Source organism: Lemur catta, chromosome 15, assembly GCF_020740605.2.
Source record: "Lemur catta isolate mLemCat1 chromosome 15, mLemCat1.pri, whole genome shotgun sequence".
In the NCBI taxonomy this organism is placed as follows: domain Eukaryota; kingdom Metazoa; phylum Chordata; class Mammalia; order Primates; family Lemuridae; genus Lemur; species Lemur catta.
In genome coordinates, this window is record NC_059142.1 from 19,110,756 (window position 1) to 19,131,028 (window position 20,273).

Genomic DNA, 20,273 nt, shown 5'->3' on the forward strand with positions numbered 1-20,273 from the left:
GAGGGCTGGATGTGAGGATAAGGCATCGAAGGATTTGTTCATTGAGAGAAAAGCATCTAGGAGTGGACTGTCTCAGACATAAGAGTATCACGTCTCGAGAAGGGAGGGACTGTACTACATACGCACACCTAGCATAAGCACACAGAGCTGTTCATTCAAGCACACACACTCGCACAGACTACAGATGCATGCACACCCCTGGAGGGGCTCTGCCCTAAAGTGCACAAACACCTACAAGGTGTTTACAGGGGTGCACACAAACGGAGGGTGATCCTAGGGCCCCTGGCACATGCACACCTAGACATCATTCACACACAGAGACACACACACAGGTTGCAAATGCAGGCACATACTTAGCGGGCCCTCCCCGAGTGCCTGTGGGTGCGCACACACCTAGAAGGAGTTCCCACAGGCACACACATAGGGGGCGCTCCCTGGGCCCAGATGCCGCACGGCCTCGAAGGTGTCCACACAGGCACGCCCCCACCGGACACAGACGCCGGCCTAGGGGGCGCTCGCCGGGCCCACACGCACCCGCACGCACACACACCCCTGCCCAGCCTCCTGCCCGCCCCCGCCTCCGGGAGTCCGCGCGCGCCCGGCGCCCTTCCAGGCCTGTGCGGCGCGGATCGGCAGCCGCTGGGCGGCGATCCAGGACGGCGCGGGGCCTGGGCGGGAGCCGGGAGGCGCAGCCGGCATGGAGGCGCTGCTGCTGGGCGTGGGGTTGCTGCTGGGCGCCTACGTGCTCGTCTACTACAACCTGGTGAAGGCCCCGCCGTGCGGCGGCATCAGCAACCTGCGGGGCCGCACGGCCGTGGTCACCGGTGAGTGCGGGCGGCGGGCGGTGGGAGCCGGGGCGGCGGGGGCGGCGGAGGCGGCGGCCCGCGGGCTCAGCTCAGCTCGGCTTCCGCCCGCCGCCCGCAGGCGCCAACAGCGGCATCGGGAAGATGACGGCGCTGGAGCTGGCGCGCCGGGGAGCGCGCGTGGTGCTGGCCTGCCGCAGCCGGGAGCGCGGGGAGGCGGCCGCCTTCGACATCCGCCAGGTGAGGGAAGGCGGGGGCGGCTGGGAAGGTGAGCTGAGGACTCACCGCGACACGGAGGGGCGAGCAAAGCGGTTCTGGGAGATCCAGTTCCAGAGAAGAGAGTGCAGCTCGGTTCGTTAAGTACAGAAGAGGGGGTGCACAGAGTGCTCCGGTCACACAGGGAAGGGGGCGCCAGAATCAAGCTGGGGAGGGGGCGTCCCGAAGGAAGTAATTCTGTTCTAAGACGTTTAGGACTAATAGGAATTGAGTTTATGAAGAACAGTGGGGAAAGGAACAGCAGAGGGAACAGCATATGCGAAAGCCCTGAGGCAAGAGAGGTGGACTGATTTGAGAAGCTGAGAAAAAGGTTCAATGAGGCTGGAGCACAAAGGAGGAGGAGGAGGGGCAAAATGAAGGGCTGGTGGCTTTGAGCCAGGGCCGGGTTCTGAAGGCCCTTACAGATCCTACTGAGAAGCTTGGATTTCATAGGACTGGCAGCAGAGATCAGGAAAGGGTCCTTACTGTTAGAATAGGCTCTGGACTGTTAGAGCAGCCTTTGGGAACAACTCCTTTGTGGCCCTGTGGTACCTGGACTGAAGAGGGAGGAGTGGGTGAAAGGAGACCAATGAGAAGTTGTTATGGATTTTCCAGTAAGTGATAAAGGGGAGAGGGGATGATATTGATAATAATAGCAAGTACCTGCACAGTGCTGACTGCATGTATTTTACGTATACTAACTCATTCAATCCTCACAACAGCTCTATGAGATAGGTACAATTACTGATATTCCCATTCTACAGTGAGAGAACTGAAGCCCAGCGAGATTATGTATTTTGCTCAAGGTCACGCTCCAGTAAGAGGCAAAGTCAGGATTTGAAGCCATACACTTATCCACTACATTCTAATGCACAGGGGCAGATTTTAGTAATAGTCGGAGATGGACTCTCACAATTTGGTGCCTGGGGAGAGGGAAGAGGAGGGAGGTGCCTGGTGACAAGCCCAGCCCTTGCCGCTCCACAGGAGAGTGGGAACAATGAGGTCATCTTCATGGCCTTGGACTTGGCCAGTCTGGCCTCGGTGCAGGCCTTTGCTGCTGCCTTCCTGAGCTCTGAGCCACGGTTGGACATCCTCATCCACAACGCCGGTGAGGGGCAGCAGGCCCTGCAGGGGGTGGGGGTGGGTGGCCAGGGGCAGCTGCCCCCTCCAGCCGGGCCCTGCCAGGGGCCAGTGGACTCATGGGAAGGATGCCCCCTACTCCCATCTCACAGATGGGGAGGCCACAGGGCTCCTTCCGGAGGATCCGCTCACACCTAGCCCCTGCCCCAGGGATCAGTTCCTGTGGCCGGACCCGCGAGGCCTTTAACCTGCTGCTTCGGGTGAACCACATCGGTCCCTTCCTGCTGACCCATCTGCTGTTGCCCCGCCTGAAGACTTGTGCCCCTAGTCGTGTGGTGGTGGTCTCCTCAGCTGCCCACCGGCGTGGGCGCCTTGACTTCAAACGCCTAGACCGCCCGGTAGTGGGCTGGCGGCAGGAGCTGCGGGCGTATGCTGACAGTAAGCTGGCCAACGTGCTGTTTGCCCGGGAGCTTGCCACCCAGCTTGAGGGCACTGGCGTCACCTGCTATGCAGCCCATCCAGGTGAGGCCTGGTTCTCTGGCTGCTCTTGATACCCCTCTCTCATCCTTGCCCCATCCTGTGCTCCCCCAGCCTCTCATTGAGTCACAGAATCTCAGAACAGGAAGGAAGCATGGTCCAAGCAGAGACCTGTTCCTTGCTGATCTTGGAACCAGGTTCTCCTTGTCTAGGTTCCTCCTCTCACGCCACAAGCTGGGATGCTGACCTCTGGGTGGGGTGTGGCAATGAACAAGACCCAGATTCTCACCCCCAGGAGCCATCTATACTGACTGAACTGACTATAATATTATGATGATGATAGCTAATAATTATTCATTCATCCAAGAAGCATTTACTGAGTACCTACTACATATCAGGCATTACTTGCAATGAACAAAGACCCTATCGTCATAGAGTTTGCGTTCTAGTTTAGGGGAGGGAGAGACAGCCAATAAATAAATATATACAATGACAGTGGTGATAAAGTGCTATGAGGAAAGATGAAACAGGGAAAAGGGAATATGGAATGCCAGGAGGTACTATTTTATCAGTGGCAGTCAAGGAAGACATATCTGTAAGGGTGGCATTTGAACAGAGGCCTGAAAGATATATTGCTTACTGGGGAGAGACACCCAGACAGAGAACAGCCAAGTGCAAAGGTCCTGAGGCAGAAGTTCCTGGTGTGCTTGAGAAAGGCTAGTATGGCTGGAACTGAGTGACGGGGGGAGAGTGGCAAGAAAGGAGATCAGGTGGTAGAGATGGGCTGGGTCTCACAGGGTTTGGAGGTTCACTGTAAGCATTTCGGCTTTTACTCTGAGTGTGATAATTGGTGAGTAGACTCATCCTTGCCTTTAGGGAATAGGTTACACCAGGATAATAAGATCTGCTCTACCCATATTACCGTACTGCATATTAGAGAGTCGTTGCCTAAGGCTCATTAGTAATTATAATAGTGACAATAATAATAATCACAAACTAACCTTTATTAAGACGTTATTACACTCCATATCCCTAATGTCCAAGAACAGTGGCTGGCATATCATAGGTGCTTAATAAATGCTGGTTAAACAAAGGAACAGGAATGAAGCTAGAAGAAAAGATGGAGAGAGACTAGAGAATTGTTTCGGACAGGAAACAGCATGACCAAAATCTGGAAGATGGAGATGTACAAGCAGTTTGGATGCAGAGAGGAGGCTTCATGTAGGAAATGAGTGAAGTCACCATGTAGGGGTCCTGAATGCCTACGAAATACCACTCTAGCTTCCCTGGACCTGGATTCTGTCCCCTACATCCCTTCTAGCGCTGTTCCCTTCTAGTTGCTCATACTCTGGGCCCTCACACACTGTCCTCTCCAACTCTTTTCTTTCTTCGTGCCCGCAGGGCCTGTGAACTCGGAGCTATTCTTGCGCCATGTTCCTGGATGGCTGCGCCCATTTTTGCGCCCGCTGGCTTGGCTGATACTCCGGGCGCCGAGAGGGGGTGCCCAGACACCCTTGTACTGTGCTCTACAGGAGGGTATCGAGCCCCTCAGTGGGAGATACTTTGCCAACTGCCGTGTGGAGGAGGTGCCCCCAGCTGCCCGAGATGACCGGGCAGCCCAGTGCCTGTGGGACGCCAGCAGGAGGCTAGCAGGGCTTGGGGCTGAGGAGGATGCTGAACCCAATGAAGACCCCCAGCCTGAGGACCCAGGAGTCCCATCCTCTCTGAGCACCCCTCACCCTGAGGAGCCCACGGTTTCTGAACCTGACCCCAGCCCTCAGAGCTCACCAGATTTGTCTAAGGTGATACGCCGAATTCGGGTGAAAGTTGAGCCTGAGACCCAAGTCTCCTAACCCCCAGGCCAGGATTCTATTCATGGTACTTGGTGGCCCTTGAAAACCTCAGCTGTGTGCCATGCCCTGGGCACTGAGGGGGTTGCAATTTTTTTACCTCCATGGTTACTTTCTGGGGCCCCGAGTTGTGTCCTGGACAGATCTTTTCCTAGCTGAAGGAATAATGGGTGATTATTTCTTCCTGAGAGTGACAGTAAGCCCAGATGGAGGGATGGAGGCTAAGATGCCAGACAGTGTGCTTCTCAGGAATTTGAATTTCGGATTTCCAGGCCCCACCCTCGGTGATTCTGATCAGCTCTGGAGCAGGGCCTGGGAATTTGTTTGATGCCAACATTGAGAATTACCGAACGGAGCCCTTTGCAACCACCTAGCTAGGTAGTTAAATTACCCGCATTTGACGGAGGCGGGATTAGGCTCAGAGGTAAGGGACTCGCCCAAGGTCTCACCACGGCCAGTAGGAGCAGACGCCGGGACTGGAACCCAGGGGTCTGAGGCCAGGGGCGGCCGACTGCTGGGAGGTGGGCGGTGAGTCAGGGCTGGGCGGTTGTTACCGAGGTGCCCCGTGGGAGTCGGGGGGACGACTCCCGGGGTGCCGTAGGCCGGCCCCCGCGATCTGGAGCCCCTCGTAATAAAGCGCGTTGACTGCCGAGGCTGCGCTGGCTCCTGCCTCTCTCAACATGCCGGCCCCGCCCTCCGCCGCCACACTTCCGGCGGGGCTGCGACCACAGAGGGGCGCGGGCGGGCGGCGCTGGGGGTGGCGGGATAGGCTGGGCGCGGCCGGCGCTGCGGACCTGCTGCTGCTGTCCAGGTCTGCGCGGTCCCCAGGGCCCACCGTCTTGCGGGCGCCATGGGCAATTGCCACACGGTGGGGCCCAACGAGGCACTGGTGGTTTCAGGTGAGGGGGCAGTGAGGGAGGTGGGTGCTGGGGCGCCCAGGGCTGGGGAGGGTGCTTCGGGGTGGGTGCAGGGCTGGGGAGAGCACGAGGGAGGGCCGGGCCGGCGAAGAGCTCAGAGGGTGGAGGGACGAGGTGGGGGCGCTGCGGGCTGGGCCGAGTCCACCGCGCTGCGCAGGACGCTGGCCCCGGGGCCGCACCTGAGCCCCCTTCCGGGAGAAACTCCCTCCAGGAGAGACCCCCATACTCACGCTTTCCGAGCTGTGCGCCCTCCGGCACCCGCCAGGGACTCCCCTCCCACTGCGTGTTTCCCTGTGTTTATGCCCTCCTCTCTCCTCCCCCGCCCTGGCCAGGGCCTCCCCTCCACTGCGCCGCGGGCTTGGGGGGTCCAGAGCAAAAGCCGTGGGGTTCCGGGAGGGAGGGGACTGGTGGGTCCCAAAACGCAGAGGTTTGGCTGGGTTCCAGCGCCCAGGACTGGGGGTGGGTCGCGCAGTCCTGGAGGGCAGGTGCCTGTATGGGGAGTGGCCCTGGGACGTGGATCCTTTCTGTAGGCACAATCAGACCCGTTAATTCCGAGCAGGCTGGGGCTCACTGGGGTTTACTGGCATTGCTCGCCCTGGAGACGCGGGTGCGGCCTCTACAGGTTGGGAAACCCAGCTCCAGATTGCAAAATACTGCAAGCTCCGGAATTTCTCTCTAGGTGGGGCTTGGGGACTGCGGTATTGGGAAAGAGGGGCTGCTATTTAGGTTGTGTATTGGGGGTTTCTTGGGAAGTGGCTGAAACCTTTCAAGCCACCAGGGTGTGCAGCTCCTGGCTCCCAGGTGCTGGGGAGAGGGGGGCGGTGTTGCCTGACAGCTTGGAAGCCTGGATTCCCTCATGTCTTACTGCCCCCTGTCAAGTGCTGGTTTTCAGCCTGTGTGCACAGTTGGTAGGACTGGCTAGCCTAGAGATAGAAGGAGGTAGAAGCCCTGAGTCAGGGCTTATAGCTGCCAACCCCCGGGGAGATGTGATAAATCCATTGGGAACTTCTCCTCAAAACATGGCCTTTGGATCTCAAAATCAGTCACACTGGGACATCCCCACTGTGGGGGAGCTAAGATACCTCACCTCCCTGAAGACCAGAGATAGCCTTGGGGTCAGGAGAGAGACCCCCAGAGAGCACTGAGGCCACACTTGCTCCTCTGTAAGGCCTGGGCCTGTCTTCCAGCCCCCACCACGAGAAGGGGCTTTTTAGAAACTCAAATCTGCACGAAACTTTGTTTTTCTTCTGGAATTTCCTTCAGGAAGCCCAGACTCTGGGCTGAGGAGACAAAAGCTCCAATTCTGTCCCTGCGCAAAGTCTTGAGACTGAGTAGTGATCTGAGAGGGGCTGCTCTGTGCCTTCCCATGACCAGTGCTAGCTTCGAAGCTGTTTTAGGGGTGCAGAGAGGAGGTCATGCTGAGAACTGAGGGTGCTGGAAGGCAGGAGACAGAGGGATAATTCCTGGCATAATAATAGTACCTTGGGATTTGAGATGACCAAGGCGAGATGCAGCTCCCTCTTGCATCTCGTGTGCAAGTGCAGAGCGGCTGCCCCCAGCCCTGCCCCACCTGTCTACCTTGTCCCCTGCCATTGAAGTCCAGAGACATCTCACCCTGTGGAGGGTGGTCCTACATCTCATGGTCGTCTTTCCCGTCTCTTCTTACTGTCTGACCTCCCTCCTTCATTGTGTGACATAAAACGTTTTTCTCTCTACTTTGGAAAATTTAAAAGGGGAATCCATTTCGTTTTGGGGGAAGGTGGGGGAGTACATTTTTATTTCCACTAACCTTAACTGAAATTTAGTATTTCCTCTGGTTATGAATGTCGGCAACAATCCATGATTGTATTAGCAGATATTTTCCTACCACACTGCAGTGTTGCAAGCACCTTGAAAATCATTTATGCTCAACACTACTTTGAAATTAAGCTAGTAATGAGATCTGCTGCTAGGTCTTATTACTTAATGTGTTAATAAAGAAGCACATATTACTGTGTTACACATTTGATTATTTTAACATTTTGATAACTGAATATAATTTTTTATGTATTTTATACATTTATAAACATTCTGAGGAGGGGTCTTTAGGCACTGCTGGAATACTAAAGGGTTGCGGTTCAAAAAAGTCTAAAACCCCCTTGGAGGATATTGTCTTGACCAGTAGGAAGAAGGTGGAGGAGGAACAGGAAGGGCAGGGAGTAATCCTGAGAGGGCAGAGCAGTGCGCTGTGGCTGGGGAGGGGCTCAGAGGCTGGAGTAGACGTTATTATGGGGTATTTGAGCTTCTTCCGCTTGATTGAGGACAGAGCAAGGAGGAGCAAGTTGGGTTAGAAAAAGTGACATAAAATTAGGAGAAATGTCCCTAAGGAGGTCAAGGAATAGGCACTTAACTGCCCTCTGGGAAGAGGGGCTCCCCTGCTAGTGATCAGGAAGCGGCAGACAGATGCCTTCCAGGGGAGGAGGCTGCTGGGGGCGGGGCAATCTGGCAGTCCCAGCTTCCTGTTGTTGCTACCCCTGGGAACCTGGCCATGTTGCCGTTGGCCAAGGCCCAGCTTGAGCTGTGGCAGCCTGCTCCCAAGGTCAAAGAATAAGTTAAAGGTGGTGGGTGGACACCTACCTTGTCCCTCCCCCATCCCACTCCACCAGTGCCATCTCCTCCCACAGCACATTGAGAAGTGCCCTGGAGCTGGCTGGAGGCAGCCATGCCCCACCCCCCACCAGGCCAGAAGATATAGAGCAAGCTGTGATTTTTGGCCCTCTTCCACTTTCACTTGATCCCAAGACAGTTTGGGTTTCAGATTGACTGCTTGTCCTCAGAGGCTTCCCCACCCCACCTCCCAGGGAAGAGAAGCCTGTTAAAGGCTTGTCTTGAACAGCAGCCCTGTGGGCAGGTATTTCCACCCCGGAGAACAGACAGACCTAAGACTCTTTCCTGCTCCTGCCTACACTGTGGGGCTGCGCTTTGACCCCTGGACCTCTCTGGCTTGGCTACTAGCACTCCATACACGGAGCGGTCAGGTCTCCAACCTTTCAAGCCCTCTCCGGTGGGGGTGGGGCAGGGCGGGTCTTTTTTCTACCCATCAAAAACTTGTCCCCAGTTTGCTTTTCTCTCCAATGTCTCTGTTTTGGTTGTTGGCCTCACCACCCACCCAAACCCTAGAGCTGCACTGTCCCCTGTGGTGGCCACTAGCCATCTCTGGCTATTTACATTTAAAGTAATTAAATTAACAATTCAGTTCCTCATTTATGCCAGTCACATGTGAAGTGTGCAATAGCAGCATGTGGCCAGTGGCTGCCATGCTGCACAGCCACATAGATATAGGACATTTCTACCCCCAAAGAAAGTTCTCTTGGACAAGACTGCTTTAGAAGTTATCCCCTTACATCAGCCACTGTGCCTCGCCTAGGTTCCTGCAAGAGGCTTCTGCCCCGTCTCCCTGACTCTAGTATCTTCCTCCTTGTGCAAAGCAGTATTTCTTTCCAAAATGTAGCCTTGGCGCTCCCCATCTTAAATCCCTGTGTGGCCCCCCATCACTCACAGCTCCTTGGCCTGACACAGAAGACACTCCGTGCTCTGCCCTTGGACACTGTAACCCAGCTATGGCAAAACCACCTTAGACCCCTGACCTTGGGAGGCAAACACCCTGAGGCTTTCATGAAAATCCAAGTTTGTGAACATGGAAATGATAACACCCTCTGGCTTTTTCTCAAGACACGTTTCCTTCTAATCATCCGTTTTCTGTAGATTGCTTTGCACTGCAAGTCAGCCGCCTCTCCAGTTTTTGTTAATGTTTCCTTGAACTTGGTGAGTAATTTTGGCATTAACAGGAGTGATCACTACAAGAATTCCAGGAATTGATTTTTCTTGTTTCCTTATAGAGAACATGCTGAACACGTCCATAGCATAGATCTGGGTTGTAGCCGAATTAGATATTCTGTTTAGTTGACACACAGTTCCCAAGAACCACCTCCTTTTTAGGCCTTTTCCCTTTCTCTTCACTTCTCCCTTTAGTACCACAAGTTGGCCTTTGTTTTGAGGACTTGCCTTTGCCGCCTGTTCCCATGAGAGGAAAAAAGTCACTCTGAACGCTCTGGCAGTAGAGAACCAGCCTCACTGGGATGTGTCTGCCGGGCACAGCAAGACGCCCACCCGGCTCTAAGACTCGCCCTCCCTCCCACCATCCCTGTAATGTTGCCCTCCCTCTGCATCCCCTCTGTCTGCGCCCACCGTGAGAACAGGCAAACCACGTGCTATCATCCCATCCCAGGAAAAGGTTCCTCCTTCTATTCTCACCTCCTTCGAGATAGGAATTGTATCTTCATCTCTGTATCTGTACCATAGAATACTCTACCTGTTTGTTGAATGAATGAATGCTTGAATGAAAAATGGAAGCTCTTCAAAACCACCACTGCCCAGTGACCTGTTCTGGTCTCCGGCAGCACTTATGTTCTGAACTATTCATTAGCTGTCCCTCTTTTTATGCAAATTGCCTGTCTGCCAAACTGGATTCTAAGTCCCTCAAGGGCAGGGAGCGCTTGTCTCCCATTTCTGTGTAACCTCAGCACACCGGACACCCAACAGTAGGAGCTGTCAAGTCTCAGAGCAGATAAAAGGGCCAAAGGTCGGGGAGTAGACAACCCAGGAACTGACTGATGGCAGTGGTTTGCTTTGCTCCCCAGGGGGCTGTTGTGGTTCCGACTATAAACAGTACGTGTTTGGCGGCTGGGCCTGGGCCTGGTGGTGCATCTCCGACACTCAGAGGTAAGCGCGTGGGGGCTCCGGAGCCTGTCATCCGGTGGGCAAGGGAGAGCCGGGTTTCCAGTGTGCCCCCTGCAGCCCCCAGTTCAGCTAGAGCATCTGCCATTTGCCGCATTCCTTGCTGGCGGGTGGGGGCGTCCTGAGAAGCCAGTGCGGTGAGTTGCACAGGGACACAGGAGGAACACGTCGGGAAGGGGTGTCGTGGGCACCTCCTCCTTGGTGGGTGTTCTTTTTTTCCAGTGGAGGTGACATCACTCCTGTCCCAGAGAATTCAGAGTCATACCCAGGCAGAATCTCAATTTCCCAATTCTAGCTCAAAGTTATTTAAGAAGTCTTAATTACACACCCTGTTTGGAGTGAGTCTATGAAAGGAGGAAAGGCTGAAGAGACCCCGAGTGCACACCCTTACCTGTGCAGGCACTGAAAGAACTCAGGCAGGGGCTCAGAGGCAGAGAATGGACATAGAGTCAGAAGTGGTTCTGGGATCTGGCTAGGCGTGGTGGCGCACGCATGTAGTCCTAGCTTCTCCGGAGGCTGAGGCAGGAGGATCACTTTGCTTGTGCCCAGGAGTTCTAGGTTGCAGTGAGCTAGGACTGCACCACTGGCATTCCAGCCTGGGTGACAGAGCAAGACACTGGCTCTAAAAAAAAAAAAAGCGGTTCTGTGCCAGTGATGAGTTAGAGACAAGGGGTGCTGGGGCCAGGCAAGACAGACCTTGACCCCATAAATCAGTCTGGACTTACCAGAGAAAGGAAGATTTCAGCTCCCCAGAGGGCCCACCATCCAGCTTTACCAGCTGCTGCCTCCAGAGCCGAGGGCAGGGCCAGACCTGGCCTCTCCTGCCCCGTCCACCTAGGAGATGTGGCATGCCAGTCATGTTTCCACGATCACCCCCTTCCTGATTATGGGAGATGGGGCAGGGGAAGCAGACCCTTCCAAGCCAGGACGCAGACGACAAGGGCAGGACAGCCATGAAGCTGTGGACCTGTTGTAGGGGGGTGGTCATCCCACAGGGGAAGCAATGGAGATTCCAGTGGAAACCCCCTCTGCCCCAGCCCTCTAGTCGGCAGAGAGAAGCCCGTGTCTGCACCGAGCTGCTGGGGCTTGAGGCTTCTGGGAGTCTAAGGGTATCTGCTAGGTCGGGGAACAGGAAGCATGTCACAGTTTTTCAACTTCACTGGTTTCCCAGTAACCCCCTCCACTCTCCCATCCCCCCTCATGTTCCCTGCTGAAGGTGAGGGATCCTGGGGGACTCTTCTGATCCAAGGCTAAAACTGTTGGAGATAGTGCACAAGGACGCATTTTAGTAACAAACAAACAAACAAAAAACCTGTTAGGGAGTAACCAAGAGTGGTCACAGGCCAGGCACAGTGGCTCATGCCTGTAATCCCAACACTTTGGGAGGCTGAGGCGAGAGGATCGCTTGAAGCCAGAAGTTCGAGACCAACTTGAGCAAGAGTGAGACCCCGTCTCTACAAAAAATAGAAAAAATTAGCCAGGCATGGTGGCACGTACCTGTATTCCCAGCTACTCAGGAGGCTGAGGCAGGAGGATCGCTTGAGCCCAGGAGTTTGAGGTTGCTATGAGCTAAGCTGATGCCACTGCACTCTACCTAGGGTGACAAAGTGAGACTCTTGTCTTAAATAAAAAAGGGGGGTTGGTCACATCTTCTACCCGAGAAGATCCTAGGCACTCCTGAGTGGGCCCGCTGGCCTGTCAGAAGTCATGGGGAGACCCCTCCAGAGACACGGCCGCCCCACACACCTGCAGTCATAGCACAACAGAGTGTCTTGTCCAAGTACCTGGACTTACAGCTGGGCCCAGACACTGTCCTGCATGGATGTTCACTGCTAGGGCAGTGCCCTGCAGCCCTTTCTCCACGGGCTTGGTCTCCAGCTCCCTCCTTGCTCCAGGGAGCAGAGCAGGAGGGCCACACCCCTCTCACTGCAGGTTTGGAAGTGAGAGGTGAGGGAGCCCGTATCTCCTCTTAGGAACCTGGCCTCACACCCAGGCTGCACACCCTCCTTCGGTCCCACCTGCAGGAGCCTGCAAGCCGTTCCCATTCCTGCTCCCCTTTCTGGGGAGCAGCCCCTCGCCCAATCCCTGGCCCACGTAGGGGACATCTCCACAGGCTGAGGCCTTTCTTGCCCTAGGCTGGCAGCAGCCTTTCAGGTAGAAAAGAGGCTTCTAACTCAGCCTGGATCCTCAGCCTCCCTTTCTCAGTATCTTCCACAGCCATCCCTCCTCTAGGCTCCGGGAAGCCCCTCCTGCTGCACTTTGCTGCCATGTCCTGTACTGTCCTGAAACCCTGATGTAGGCAGCTCTCTCCCCCTTACCTGAGCAATTCTTCCACCTCTGGCATCTGAGCTGCAGCCTCCCTTCTTCCTTCCCTCCCTCCCTCCCTCCCGCTCCCTCTTTCCTTCTTTCCTTCCCCAGGAGAGAGCTTGGTGGGTTCCTGTCTGAGCTGGGTCGAGAGTCCTCTCGGGCCCAAGGGTGCTAGTGTTAGGTGCTCAAATGAAGGCAACCTTTGCACCTCTGCATGGCTGGAGGGAGGCCCCAGGGCTGTCAGTATGAGGGTGGCCCCTCCCAGAGCGGAAGTGGGGGCTCCCCATTGCCTCCTGCTGCTCATCCCCCACCCCACCCCCTGCTTCTGCCCCTTTAGCCTCTGTCTTCTCTTCCTTCCTCTGGTTTAAGGAAACCGTCCATGCTGAGCACAGCCTGGCCTCTGCCTGCACGCGTGCACGTGCACACACATGCCACCCTAGGGAGGCCCAGCAGAGTGGGCCAAGGAGCTAGCTTCTAGGTGCCTTGTTTGCTTTGCCGATACTCCTCTCTGCCCGTGGCCAACTTTGCAAATTCCCAAGTGAATTACTCCCTCATCTCCCTGTTGTCCCTGAATATTCTGGCAAGAGCACACTTTCTCCGTAAGCCTTCCTTCACCCCTACCCCAAATCAGAAAATCCACATTTTTCTTTGGGTTTTTCTGGCCCTACCTTGCCTTTGTTGTGATGGGTAGTACAGACCTAGAGGTTTTGTGCTCCGAGCAGGATCTGGTATTTGCTGAGGCTCATTAGTCCCCAGAGTGGCTTCTCCCTCCCACTTTCTGGAAACACAGGTTTGCCTGTGTTAGGAGGGTAGGCTAAGGCTAAGTCTCTCAGATTGTGACAGGAATCTTCTGGGAAGGTGAGGTGGTGGGCAACCCGGGTGCCCTGTGCAGAGGCCTCTTGACCTCAAGCTGTGAGCCCAGGGCATTAGCAGGCATCGCCCCCAGCCCATGGGCCTAGCAGCTCCTCCGCAGAGGGGTTTGGGGGCTACAGAAAAGACTCAGAAGCCTCAGGCCAGCAAGGGAGTATCTCTGCTCTCCAGCAGCCCTAGGCTGAGCTGGCAGTGGGGGTTGAAGTATGGAGAGCACCCCCACCCCGCCCCAGGCATCAGTGCTTGTCTGGTAACCACTGTGTGTGTTTGCTGTGTCCCCTCCTACCCCTTCCTGTCCCTACCTCTCCCTACCCCCTGGCTGCTTCTCAGACTGTCTCTGGAGGTTATGACCATCCTGTGTCGCTGTGAGAATATTGAGACGTCGGAGGGGGTCCCGCTATTCGTAACAGGGGTTGCACAGGTAATAACCCACCTGCTTCCTCCTCTGTGTCTAACCTTCTCTCTTCCTGCCCTGCGGGGCCTGGCAGGCAGGAGCCGGTGGACTCCCCTCCTGAGAGTGTGCCTCCCCTCCTTTCTCTCGGGTACTCTGGGTGCCAGGATGTAGAGCCCCAGGGCCCCTGCCCTTGCCCATTGGGACTGCAAGGGGGGAAGGAGCAAGGGATTCTGGAAGCTCTGCCCACACCTGCCAGCGAGTGTCCTTGGATGCCAAACCTTCACTACCCTGCAGCCATAGCTGGCGAAACCTATTCCTGGACTAGGGTGCTAAGTAACTCCCAGTGCCTTCTCTGCAACGTGCAGGTCCCCAGCGTCATTGCTTCATTTACCAGCTCTCTATTGAGCACCTTCTCAGTCTCGGGCACTTGGAATGCAGCAGCAAACATCAAAAAGCCCCTGCCCCTCAGAGCCTGTGTGCCGGTGGCTCCCCAGGCTGGAAGACGCCTAGCCAGCATCTTCCTCATCTCCCTCCCTCTGCACTAAATTGCCCTTCAGCCTGCTCAGACAAAAGTCCCGGACCACCACTCCCTTCCTCTGCCATCTCTAATCGGGAAGGGGACTGTCCCCATCTTACCAGCCCTTGTAGTCACGGGAGGGCAGTCTTTAGCGCAGAGGCCTGAGCTCAGCGCACCTTGTGTGGAAGGGGCAGGGTCCAGGCCTCCTTCAACAGCAGCCCTTTCCCCTGCAAACCCACTGCTACACTCGAAACCTCTGCAGACGCCCAGATCCCTTTCAAGCTGGGCAGTTGTGGACACTTGAAGAGTCATATTGTCTGGGGAGAACAACTCTTTCTAGGGTTTCTAGGGTTAATACTCCTTGGCCAGGAGGCTCTGGTGTGACCCGATTGACCCACCTGCGGTGGGTTTCAAGTCACAGACTGTTGCCAGGTGAAGGGACCAGGTAGGGCTTCCCTGGCAAGGGGCAGGTGCAGGATCACTTCCACCGTGGCCCAGCAGTTGGCATACTCTCCGCATGCCAGGATCAGGCAGAGCCTGCTAGGCAGCTTCCTGGGGCATCCTGGGGTGCGGAGTAAACCCAGGGGACGGGTGAGGACCCCGGGGGTGTTCAGATGACATGCATGGACAGCCTACATGGCACGCCCTGGAGAGCCAGCACTTCCTTGCTGTCTAGGCCATACACAGCTACACACAGCTTCTCCCACCCCCAGCAGCCCTAGACCACCCACAGCCACTTCTTTTCTACGTCCTTTTCCTCACAATTCAAGCCAGGCTGACTTGAGCAGAGGATGCGTGCGCACACGTGCAGCCCACTTCTATACCTTCCCTGGAGCCACCTGCACTCGCCCTGCCCTCCCGCCCACCTCCTTCTCACACACTGTCAGCTTCAACCCCCTGGAGAGTCCTCCCCACCCTCCTCCTCGCCAGGACCCTTGGCCCACCCCAGCTGGAGCAGTGAGGTATTGGACTCTTCCCCACACTGCCAGGGCCCTGGGCCTGCAGACCCATGCCCCTGTTTTGCGTTTCTTGGCAGGATTTCCCTAGAGATTATGACGTTGCAGCCCCGCTGCGAGGACGTAGAGACGGCCGAGGGGGTAGCTTTAACTGTGACGGGTGTCGCCCAGGTATAGTAACTCAGCAGCCCTGCGCATGTCTGTTGAGCTGCCTCGTCCCCGTGCTGGGGTTTGGGGGGAGGAGGAGAAGACGGCAGCCAGGGACAGTCTCTCTCTAGCAGCCCTGCCCCTGCCCCCCAAGAGAGGGTCAGTCGTCACCACTGGAACATGCTTGCTTGGCCCCCTTGGCCACCCAGCAGGACTAACAGACACCCCTTCTTTTCTCAGCGGCCCGCGAGGGACAGAAGCGGTGCTGAGGGCTCCTGCCTCACTAACCCCACCCCCGTTCTTTGCAGGTGTTGGAAATGCTAAGCCCCAGAATCCAGGCCTTCCCTGTTCCCCGGGCAGGGTGGGGGTGGGAGTGGCCAGAGGGAGAGACCTTGTGAGGCAGAGGAACTCTGGGCTCTGGGAGTCGGAGGCTGCAGTATAGTTCCAGCGGGGGGGCCCGGGTGAGGAGCACCCCGTCCTACTCCACCTCTCGGCATCACAGGGCAGCGAGGGTCAACTACGTTACCGGCCTCTGGCGAGGGGGTTGGCTGAGTACCTTGCAAAGGAAAGGCACCCTTGGTTGTGTCCCCCTGGACCTGTCTCCTGCCCTGTCCAGGCTTCTTTCCTAGTCTGTCTGTCTGTCTGTCTGTGCCCCTCTTGCTCGTTCTCCTTCCTCTTTGCCCCTCAGCCTGAGGGTCTCCCACATGGGGAGCCTGCAAGGGAGGAGTTGGCTAGTACGGGGACAGGGGAGATGAGCCCTACGTGCGCAGGAGAGATGCCATGTCAGGGCCTGGGGCTGCCGGTGAAGGTGCAGTTTCTCACTGTCAGGACGACTCCTCGTGCTGCTGTCCCCCCACTAGAGGCCACAGACAGATTCCAGCCCCCCTCCTAGCCCCCAGGGCCTCCAGATCTGAAAAAGGAGGGGAGGGGCACAGCCACCCCCCTCAACACCTCTGGGTCTGGGGCCTCCATCTTCCCCCCACCAGCCTGGCTGAAGCACCTCTGTGACCCCTGGCAGGTGAAGATCATGACGGAGAAGGAGCTCCTGGCTGTGGCCTGTGAGCAGTTCCTGGGCAAGAACGTGCAGGACATCAAGAACGTCGTCCTTCAGACCCTGGAGGGGCATCTGCGCTCCATCCTTGGTGAGGCCCTGTCCAACTTTTGAAGACCCTCACAAGGTCCCCAAGCCAGGGCCAGGGAGGGGGTCTGTAGTCCTGGCAAGGGGCCTGTCCCACTGAGGTTTCAGGCTGCAACATTTTCCCTCAAGTCTTTCATTTCAACACATCAGGTGACTTGAGTGAAGCACAGGGCATTGGGGTTGGGGGCTGAGGGCCTTTCTTAAACCTAGTGCTGCTCGAGACACTTTTTCCCATCCAGCCTGGACTCCACAGAAGGAGGCTCAGTGCTAAACACTGTTGAGAAAATACCCCAGGAAGATCCAGCTCAGACTGCACAACCCCTGCATGCATCCAGGCCACTGCATGCATGCCTTCTCCCTTGCCCAGCTGGCTGGGCCCCTGGAGAGCCAGTCCATGATCCCTCTGTCCCCAGGGACCCTGACTGTGGAGCAGATTTATCAGGACCGGGACCAGTTTGCCAAGCTGGTGCGAGAGGTGGCAGCCCCTGACGTTGGCCGCATGGGCATTGAGATCCTCAGCTTCACCATCAAGGTAGGGTGTGATGGGGAGGCTGAACCCTCTAGTGTCCACCTGGGAGATGGGGGCTTGGCTAGAGGGACACCTGTATGCCTCTGGCTGTCCCTGTGTGCCTATGACTCCCCCTTCCCTCCCCAGGATGTATATGACAAAGTGGACTATCTAAGCTCCCTGGGCAAGACGCAGACTGCTGTGGTACAGAGAGATGCTGACATTGGCGTGGCCGAGGCAGAGCGGGACGCAGGCATCCGGGTATGTGACATTTCCTTCCCATCCTCAGGGACAGGAAGCTCAGAGGTGATAGGACCATGGTCACTCAGGGGACCCTCAGCACCTGCCCCTCCTGCTCTTAGGAAGCCGAGTGCAAGAAGGAGATGCTGGACGTGAAGTTCATGGCAGACACCAAGATCGCTGACTCCAAGCGAGCCTTCGAGCTGCAGAAGTCAGCCTTCAGTGAGGAAGTCAACATCAAGGTGAGAGGCCAGAGGGCATCCCGGGTTGGGGCCCAGGGCTCAGGACTTGGTGGCCAGCCTCTAACGAGCCTGCCACCCTCTTGCCACAGACAGCAGAGGCCCAGTTGGCCTACGAGCTGCAAGGGGCCCGTGAGCAGCAAAAGATCCGGCAGGAAGAGATCGAGATCGAAGTTGTACAACGCAAGAAGCAGATCGCAGTGGAGGCGCAGGAGATCCTGCGCACGGACAAGGAGCTCATCGCCACGGTGCGCCGCCCTGCCGAGGCCGAGGCCCACCGCATACAGCAGATCGCCGAGGGTGAAAAGTGAGAGTTGCCCCAGGTGCCGGGGTCAGGGGTCAGAGGGGACTTGAGGGCCTGGCGTAGTGCCTGGCACAGAGGGCATCCTGGTTAGTCCATCCTCCCACTTGTAGCTGGGAGCCAGTGGCCTCTCCCTGGCCAGAGCCAGGAGGCCTGGGCACCCCCCTCCTCCTTCAAATGCCTCCCACCCCTGACGTCCACCAGCGTGGAGGGCTTGAGGGTTTGCTGGCCCCCAGGCAAAGCTTGAGGGGACTTTGGCCTCTCCCACTGACCCTGCCCGGCCTGGGCTCCCCCAGGGTGAAGCAAGTCCTCTTGGCACAGGCAGAGGCTGAAAAGATCCGCAAAATCGGGGAGGCAGAGGCCGCAGTCATCGAGGCGATGGGCAAGGCAGAGGCTGAGCGGATGAAGCTCAAGGCCGAAGCCTACCAGAAGTATGGGGATGCAGCCAAGATGGCCTTGGTGCTGGAGGCCCTGCCCCAGGTGAGGCTGCCGCCCCAGGTTGGGACCCGAGGGTCACGTGTCCTCCCTTGATGAGCTGGGCAAGTGCCAGAACTTCTCTGGGCCTTGTCAGTAACACAGCAACAGGCAGCCAGAAGGATTAAATGGGGAGAATACTCAGCACCCGAACAGGAACCCTCCAACCGCCCTAGGCCGTCCCTGGCCCACTGGGCCTCTCCTACCATGGCTCAAAAATAAGGGCCGCCCTGGCTGCTGTGGGCTTTGGGGGAGCTGGAGAAGGGAGGGAGAGGTGCTGGACAGGACGGGCAGGACTCAGAGCACCAGCCAAGCTCTCCTCCCACTCCGCCTCCTAGATTGCTGCCAAAATCGCTGCCCCACTGACCAAAGTCGATGAGATTGTGGTCCTCAGTGGGGACAACAGCAAGGTCACATCAGAAGTGAACCGACTGCTGGCCGAGCTGCCTGCCTCCGTGCACGCCCTCACAGGTGTGGACCTGTCTAAGGTATGTGCCTCCAGAGCTGCGGCGGGGTTGCCTGGGCAGCCCATTGGACTGGCCCTGGCAGAGTGGTCCTGGGCCCCAAGGCCAAGGCCTCATGCCACCTCCCTTCCTTGCAGATACCCCTGATCAAGAAGGCTACCGGTGCACAGGTGTGAGGCTCCTGCAGCCCACACCCTTCAGCAGCCGCCTGCCCCTCCCTCCAGCATCCATTTTAATACCACGGGGACAGCGGGAGCGTTATTGACTCTGGTGCCTTATTTTGTAGGGACCAGAAGTGCTGCGTGTTCAGGCCATCTCTGGCCGTCTTCTGTTCTCTCCTGTCTCTGTCCATCTCTTCCTCTTCTCACTTTCACTTTCACTGCCACATTCATCTGGTTTGTCTCTCATCTCTCTGTGTGTCTCTTCCTTTGTCTGTTGGTCTTTTTCTCTCCTCTCCTCCCACCCCCTATGCACATCACGTAGTTTGAGCTGAAGATGTTTATTATAATCGCTGTCTGTCTGCGGGGGGGTGGCCCTGCTGCTCCTCCGAATCCTGGTGCCTTGAAGTTCTCCGTGCATCTGTCCGTCCTCCCCACGGCCCTGGCCAGAGCTCAGCATGGGTGTGGGGGTTCTGGGTAGGACGGCCACTCTCCCCTCTCCTGGCCTGGTCTTTGCAGCCCTAAACCCTGCCCGAGGAAGCCCATGGCCTCACCTGCTCCTGCCCCTCTAGGCCTGGGCAGCCGTAGCCTGCAGGGCGCAGGGCTGTCACCCTTCCCCTCATCACTCCCCAGGCCCAGGCTGGCACTCATATCCTATCCTCTCTCCCTTACCCCAGGAGCACAGAGGCAAGGCCTCTTGTCTCTAGCAGTTTCCTCAGTTTACTACTGCCTCAGGAGGCCCTGCTTGTGCTCAGGGAAGTCCTCTTCATGGGTGTGTCCCTGCTGGGGTGGTGGGGCTTGGTCCCAACCCTGCTACGCCTTTCTGGGATCAGGGTCTTAGCCCTGCTGGGGACAGGAAAGCGTGTAGACCCTCTTCCTGCCTGAAGGTTTTGGGCCCTTCCAGTGGGCAAGGCTGTGCCAACCCTCTACAGAATTGAGTGCCGTAGACTGGCCAGACCCCATAGCCCTTGTGCCAGCTTTCTTCCTGGCCAGACTGATAGGGCTCCAGCCATGGGAAAGCAGCCCAGTCCTCTGTCTCCAGTGGAGGCGGGAGAACCCAGAGCCCGAACATCCTGGCAGGGGTGCTGTGGGTGTCCTACTGTCCCAGTTCCCCACCCCTGGCCCTGCCCCAGCCTGTGTAGCTGTTCCTGCATGTGGATGCTGCATGTCTGGTCTGGGGCTTGGATGTTGCACTGCCCCACTGCCTGTCCCTTCTGATAAAATAAAGATCTCTAATGCCCAGACCCTGTGCTGTGTCTTCTGTGAAAGGAGAGGCTGGGGCCAGGAACCAGCCAGGTCCTCCACCCATACACCCCTTCAGCCTCCAGGCTGCTCTTAGCCTGTTCTCCACCCTAGCCACTGAGGGGCATCAGCACACTGGCCTTGTCCCCGGTGGTAGCCT

General features: G+C 57.0%; 2 protein-coding genes across 7 annotated transcripts; both read left to right on the forward strand.

The window, feature by feature from the left end:
* The first annotated feature begins 561 nt into the window (after positions 1–561).
* DHRS13 (dehydrogenase/reductase 13) lies at positions 562–5,115 on the forward strand. The gene is made up of 5 exons (XM_045525339.1): positions 562–824; positions 925–1,043; positions 2,043–2,166; positions 2,349–2,660; positions 4,017–5,115. The coding sequence occupies exons 1-5, from the start codon at positions 698–700 to the stop codon at positions 4,466–4,468; spliced, it is 1,134 nt and encodes a 377-aa protein (XP_045381295.1). The 5' UTR covers positions 562–697; the 3' UTR covers positions 4,469–5,115.
* A 15-nt stretch (positions 5,116–5,130) lies between these two features.
* FLOT2 (flotillin 2) lies at positions 5,131–20,113 on the forward strand. Of its 6 annotated transcripts, none has more exons than XM_045525332.1 (11): positions 5,170–5,364; positions 10,062–10,143; positions 15,283–15,373; positions 16,368–16,491; positions 16,901–17,019; positions 17,143–17,256; positions 17,358–17,477; positions 17,567–17,781; positions 18,072–18,255; positions 18,588–18,737; positions 18,851–20,113. In XM_045525332.1, exons 1-11 carry the CDS (start codon positions 5,316–5,318, stop codon positions 18,887–18,889), a joined length of 1,287 nt encoding a protein of 428 aa, XP_045381288.1. In that variant the 5' UTR covers positions 5,170–5,315; the 3' UTR covers positions 18,890–20,113. The 6 variants fall into 6 exon arrangements, with proteins under 6 accessions (XP_045381289.1, XP_045381288.1, XP_045381293.1 ...); XM_045525337.1 differs by lacking the exon at positions 15,283–15,373 and adding an exon at positions 13,666–13,756 and having other exon boundaries at positions 5,213–5,364; XM_045525335.1 differs by lacking the exon at positions 10,062–10,143 and having other exon boundaries at positions 5,234–5,364.
* The last annotated feature ends 160 nt before the right edge of the window (positions 20,114–20,273 follow it).

Bases quoted from the DNA above. Each gene is read 5' to 3' on its own strand.
- DHRS13 (XM_045525339.1), top strand. From the start codon at position 698: ATGGAGGCGCTGCTGCTGGGCGTGGGGTTGCTGCTGGGCGCCTACGTG. The intron at 1,044-2,042 runs GTGAGGGAAGGC...GCCGCTCCACAG, and splicing joins CCGCCTTCGACATCCGCCAG to GAGAGTGGGAACAATGAGGT. The intron at 2,167-2,348 runs GTGAGGGGCAGC...CCCCTGCCCCAG, and splicing joins CATCCTCATCCACAACGCCG to GGATCAGTTCCTGTGGCCGG.
- FLOT2 (XM_045525332.1), top strand. From the start codon at position 5,316: ATGGGCAATTGCCACACGGTGGGGCCCAACGAGGCACTGGTGGTTTCA. The intron at 17,257-17,357 runs GTATGTGACATT...TCCTGCTCTTAG, and splicing joins AGCGGGACGCAGGCATCCGG to GAAGCCGAGTGCAAGAAGGA. The intron at 17,782-18,071 runs GTGAGAGTTGCC...GGGCTCCCCCAG, and splicing joins CAGATCGCCGAGGGTGAAAA to GGTGAAGCAAGTCCTCTTGG.